We start from the raw sequence: 6,000 nt of genomic DNA on the forward strand, positions 1-6,000 counted from the left end.
TCTCTGATAGTTGTCTTCTAGTGTCTCTGTGACAGAAATCTTTCTTGAGCAGTTTCTTCCTTAAATAAGTTGTTTTGCGCTGGCAAATAATAACTGCTTTGGTTTGTTAGAACAAGGAGGTCTTTATATCTCGGAAGTTGTCCACAAAGCAAAGATTGAAGTGACAGAAGATGGCACAAAAGCATCTGGCATTACAGGTAAGCCAGAGAGAATTAATGCATGAATCTAGAAAACAAGCAAATGGTTTATTAATTAAACAGTACTTTTAACATAAATAATTATTTTATAATCCAACAAATACAGCTCCTTGGGGTAATCCATTTGCCCACGGGAAGTTTTAAAACGGCTTAACCCAACCTGGTGCCCCATCCAATGTTATTATCAACCATGCATGTACCTATGAAATTGGAAACAGATCTTGTTTTCCATGTTATATCATGGCTTGCAATATGCTGCTTGGCAGCAAACAGGAAGCAAACTTTCATATCTATAAAATTCCACTGTGCTACATCGAAGTTTATCATTGACAAGTTTGGGACCTCTTAACATATTTTTCATATTGACTTTCCCTAGGCATTAACTGTTTTTGTTTTATCTGCTTAAATTTTATAATGCTGTTTGAATAAGTGCTATGATGTACACTTCAGACTTTCTACAGTGAGAAACAATATACACATAATTATAACAATTCCAAGAATAACAAGAAAAGAATTCCTAGTCAGCAGGGTCAAACTTGTGGATTTCAAAAAGTTATACTCTGGAGGGAAGCAAGATGGGGGAAACCAGGCAGCAGCACCTAATAATTACAAGTCGTTCAGAAATGGGCTGCAATGAATTCCAATCAAATAGATTGGGAGCTCACAGGTAGCACTTATTCTGGCCTCATTATATATTATATACTATTGGCATTTGAACCAAAAAGGACCAGCAATAATATTTATTGGGTCTCTAACAGAGATTTAAATTCTAGCAAAACAGTTCTTGGCTAGTTGTGCAATGCACTTTCTAGCATCTACTCTTGCTTCCAGTTCAACTCCTTTGTTGGTAGGGTTGCTACAATGTTTTGAAGCCAAAAAGCAGGAAAGTCAGAAGGCTACAGGGAGAAGAGAAAAAGATTGTACAAACTACTATTATTCCATCCTACAGTGTGATCTTCTAAAGATTACGGAGAGGGCAATTCACATTGACTGGTGTGACTTTGTATCATTATGATTATAAAAAGGAACAATGCATGTGGACAGACTTCAATTAAAACTAATTTAACAAATGGATATGGACAGACTTTACAAGGTGTAGTGCTATATTGTATCTTATAGTTCTAAACACTACTTGTGTTTTAGAATTATTCCTCATAATATATATATCTAGGATATGGCCATTCACACACATGAGTTTCTCAACCCCCATCAGAAGGGTTTGGGAAAATAGAGTTTGTCGGAAGACCAGATAAGACAAAATCGGTAGTGGTGGGGAATCTCTCAAACTAATCCAACCATGATTTAACATATGCTGTAAGAAGTGATGGATGGAATCGGAGACAAGGTGATGTAGGGCTGGCCTAGAAAAACAAATAAGAATGTCTTGGATTGCAAAATTCTGTTACTGATCTAACTTCTTACTGTCATTAGGACTTAGATATTTTAATTCTCTAGTACTGGTAGTCCTTGACTTACAACAGTTCATTTAGTGACTGTTCATTGTTACAATGGCACTGAAAAAAGTGATTTACGACTGTTTTTCACACTTATGACTGTTGTAGCATCCCCATGGTCACGTGATCAAAATTCAGTGTCTTGGGATCACGTGATCATCTTTTGCGACCTCTGACAAGCAAAGTTAATTGGTAAACCAAACTCACTTAATAATTGTGTTACTAACTTAACAATTGCAATGATTCACTTCACTGTGGCAAGGAAGGTTGTAAAATAGGGTAAAACTCACTTAACAAATGTGTCAATTAGCAACATAAATTTTGGGCTCAATTGTGGTCGTAAATTGAGGACTACCTGTATTTAGTTTTACTTTCTGTGAGATATTTGAAATTGAACAAATGTAAATAAAGCCCGATATTCACCAATTGTTTTACATCACAGCTATGGTGTTGTTAAAAAGATCCAGAGCTCCTGTCTTCAAAGCGGACAGACCTTTTAATTTCATTCTAAGGCAAGCCAGAACAGGTAAACATGGATTATTTTAGCCATAAGAAAACATTATTATGATAGCAAAATATTGCTGCTTTTTGTTTATATGCTAATAGTTTGAAATTTTGTTAAGCAAAGTTCTCTATTTTTTAAATGTATTTGTTAACTTTATATGGGCTCGTCTTAAATATTTGGCTCTGGGCAACTAACAATTAAAACAAAAACAAAAACAGTCAGCAAAATTATAAATAAAATAGCAGCTGAGCATCAACACCAACAGTCACCTTACCTCCAATCAATACAACCATCAAATGCACTTCCAGGGTTCAGGCTTAATGGTGAAGGCCTTTGAAAAAGTTAGTAGGGTCAGAGTGAGTTTGAGCTGCAGAGAGATGATATTGCAGAGAACGGGTCCCATAACAGAAACAGCCCTGTCTCACAAATCTGCCTTCATTTGTGAGAAACAGCTCTCTTCCTGGATCCCACTGGGGATCTGATGGGTCCCAAAACTTTAGAAAAGCAGCATCTAAACCAGGGGTATCCAACCTTAGCAACTTTAAGACCTGTGAGGTCAACTCCAGCATGAGTGTTGAAGTCCACAGGTCTTAAAGTTGCCAAGGTTGGACACCTCTGATTTAGACTACCGTATTTTTTGGAGTATAAGACACACTTTCCCCCCTGCACAAAAAGGCTGAAAATTTGGGTGCATCTTATATTCCGAATGTAGCTTTTTCGAAGCTTTTTTTTCAGTCCTAACAAGGCGCTAGCAAATGAAGCATCGCCGTGTTTTGCCTGCTTTTCTCAGTGCTTCTCTCTCCAAAGATCAGCTGTGCTTTAGAAGCTGTTTTTTTTTATCCCCAAGCAGGGGATAAAAAGTGCGCGCATGCGCTCAAAACTAGCAAACTAATGTGCTGAAGGTGACCAGACTAAGGACACTAGCCAGATGAATACCTGGTAGGAAGATTTTTTTTCCCTATTTTTCTCCCCCAAAACTAAGCTGCGTCTTATACTCCAGTGCGTCTTATAGTCCGAAAAATACAGTAATACAATTTCAAAGCGATTGATACATTACGTTAACCAATCTGGGTGGCAAAAATCCAAATGACCACTAAGGGATGACAATGACACAGTTTTCTGTTGTTTTCTTTACAGCTTATTTAGTGGTCCTTCGGTTTTTTTTAGCATGCTTATCTGAATTCCATTTTTCAAATTTAACCTACGGGCATCCAAGCATTTTCGCCTCATTCATTCTGCTGAGAATGAATTCATAGATGTTATTTTCTTAAAATGGCACTGACATGATTCAGTTAAGAAAGGAAATATATATCAAGGGCTACACTTTCTGCTACAATAGTCTTTCCTGCATTGCCTTCTAATTAAGTAAAGTGCTTAATTAGATTTGTTTGATACCATCAGAAAGGTATCTGTCATTGTCTTCTCAGCGAAGCTTTACTACTCAGAATGAACGAAAGGACCAGTCTTAAAAGTACCACTGCATCAAAATGTTGAAAGTACCACTACACCAAAGACTAAAGCCAAACAAAATGAGTTTGTCTTTGCTATTATGATATCTGGCTCATTTATATGGCACATATTTTTCTGACATTTCTTCCTTCACATTGCATTTTTTTCCTCAGGGTATTTTTATGACCTCTTTTTTTATTTTAGTAATTGTGAGTTCTGACTGTTCCATTCTAACACTTGTGTTTAAAAATATCAGAACTCGCTTTGCAACATGACTCCCATTTTCCCCATTGACCACAAGCAGAGGGAAGCGATCTGCAAGAAGTAAATATACTGCTGATTTTTACCACTCTTTGTAACTGTGTGGTTGTGAAAACTTTCATCTCTGATCAGTTTAAGACTTAAGTTTAAGCAGGAGTGTGTGAGGTGGAAAGAGACAATTGGCCTAACCCATCCTAGCCAATCCACTGTGGGCATCCCTCCCTTGCCACTCCTCCCCCTCTATTCCTCCCGCACCACCTCACCCCAGGTGATTCGCCATGAGACAAATTGCCATGGCTGATTCGCCATGTAGGATAGTTAGCCACACATCCTGGCAGTCAATTCACCTGCCGAGGGGTGGGCCTCTGCCTTCCCATGGACCTGGTGGGCAGAGAGGGCACCGCGTGGGGCAGGCAGCGCTGGGAGGCAGGGGACGTGGTGGTTGCTATGCAGGGCAACTGGTTGCTCCTCCCTCCTAGCACTTGGCTTTTTGAGATACTGTAATTGTAAGCAAGGTGATTGTAGAAGTTATTTACTTCCTCGCAAGTACATCCCTGCTTTAAAAACAAAGTCCAAACAGCCCTCAAGTAAAAGTAACTTCAAATGGCCATATCATCTTTCTCTCCTTCCACAGTTGAAATGGCATGGTTAGCTAATTGCATATACAATTAGCATATACAAATAATATGCATGTGATAAAACCCACAGCTTTGACCTGTGACATTGTATTATAAATATAACAGTATTACATTGCTAAGCATTAATGTTTATCTCCAGAAAGTTCAATTGACTCTTTTAAAATCAATAGAGTGGTAGGCCACAAATAGAATCTGCAGGTTGCTTTCTGTTACATAACAAGTTTCTCATAAAAAATGTTCACATTCAGAATATTTCTTTTAGCCACAATTATCCAAAGCTGTATATCTTATGCTCCAGAACAAATGGTTACTGTATTCAAAGCCAGATAAAGTATCTTAGTGCTTGGGGTAACACACCTGAGATATTTTTAGATTTCATTTCATTTTTGAAGTGCCCTGTTCTATTCCTTCCTTCCTTCCTTCCTTCCTTCTTTCCTTCCTTCCTTCCTTCCTTCCTTTCTTCCTCTCTCTCTTTCTCTTTCTTTCTTTCTTTCTTTCTTTCTTTCTTTCTTTCTTTCTTTCTTTCTTTCTTTCTTTCTTTCTTTCTTTCTTTCTTTCTTTCTTTCTTTCTTTCCTGGCTTCATGATTCCTTTCTATTAGCCGTGTTATAAAAAAAATAATAGCATTCTCTCATTAAAGTTGTAGACATCTTATTTTTCAACTTCCAATATTACTAACTTCCAACTGTGGTGAATGTGGCTCCCTTATTTCCTGTTTCTCAACCATGGCAACTTTTAAGATGCATGGACTTCAACTCCTGGAATTCTCTAGGCAATTGCTAAGATTGAGAAACTCTGTCCTAACGGCTTACATAAAATCATTCTGTTTAATCAAATAAGCCTTTCTCAACTTGCTGTCTTCCACAGATGTTGGGGCTATGTTACCTAACCAAGTTAGCCAGTTAGCAAAGACTATAAAATAAAAAAATCCATTGAAGTTCTTACTTTGCTATAAACCAGGGGTCCCCAACCCCCAGTCCACAGCCCAGTACTTGTCCACAGCCCATTGGGAACTGGCAGTGAAGCTCCATTTGCACAAGTGGCCCGCATGTGTGCAAGACCATCCCCTCTCCCCTCCTGCTGCCACTGTCGCTGCCAGTCCGCAGAGCCAGAAAAGTTGGGGACCACTGCTATAAGCAATATGTCTAACTGAGGCTGAACTGAATCTTTTTTTTTTTACAGGTTCAATTCTGTTCATAGGAAGACTTACAAATCCTACACTGTAAACTTAAAATTAATCCATCTACCTGTCTACTTTTCCAAAGCCACTGAGGCAATACTACACATATCTAAGTAGCACGTTTGATCTTGGATTTTTTTTTTCTTTTAATGAACCTGTAATCCGTTGCATCGAGTGGAGTCAGGATGACTGAACAGAGCTCAAGCATTTACTGACTGGATGCCCTTCCTGACACCTATGCAGAGTTTGCAGCAGACAATGACCGATTGCGCACACAGAGAGAAATTTTCTACCGCTACCTAGAATCCAACGCACAA

At 38.4% G+C, this 6,000-nt stretch overlaps 1 protein-coding gene across 1 annotated transcript in view; it reads left to right on the plus strand.

The window, feature by feature from the left end:
- Positions 1–5,729, plus strand: part of SERPINE3 (serpin family E member 3) — a 43,176-nt gene extending 37,447 nt beyond the window's left edge. Inside the window, exons 8-10 of the mRNA XM_070955877.1 lie at positions 111–197; positions 2,094–2,177; positions 5,686–5,729. Of these exons, the coding sequence (XP_070811978.1) occupies positions 111–197; positions 2,094–2,177; positions 5,686–5,729 (215 nt within the window). The remainder of the gene's footprint in view (positions 1–110; positions 198–2,093; positions 2,178–5,685) is intronic.
- Positions 5,730–6,000: the final 271 nt, after the last annotated feature.

The sequence above is a fragment of the Pituophis catenifer genome, unplaced genomic scaffold (assembly GCF_029215685.1).
Source record: "Pituophis catenifer annectens isolate HBS135680 unplaced genomic scaffold, rPitCat1.0.hap2 SCAF_1, whole genome shotgun sequence".
NCBI lineage: Eukaryota > Metazoa > Chordata > Lepidosauria > Squamata > Colubridae > Pituophis > Pituophis catenifer.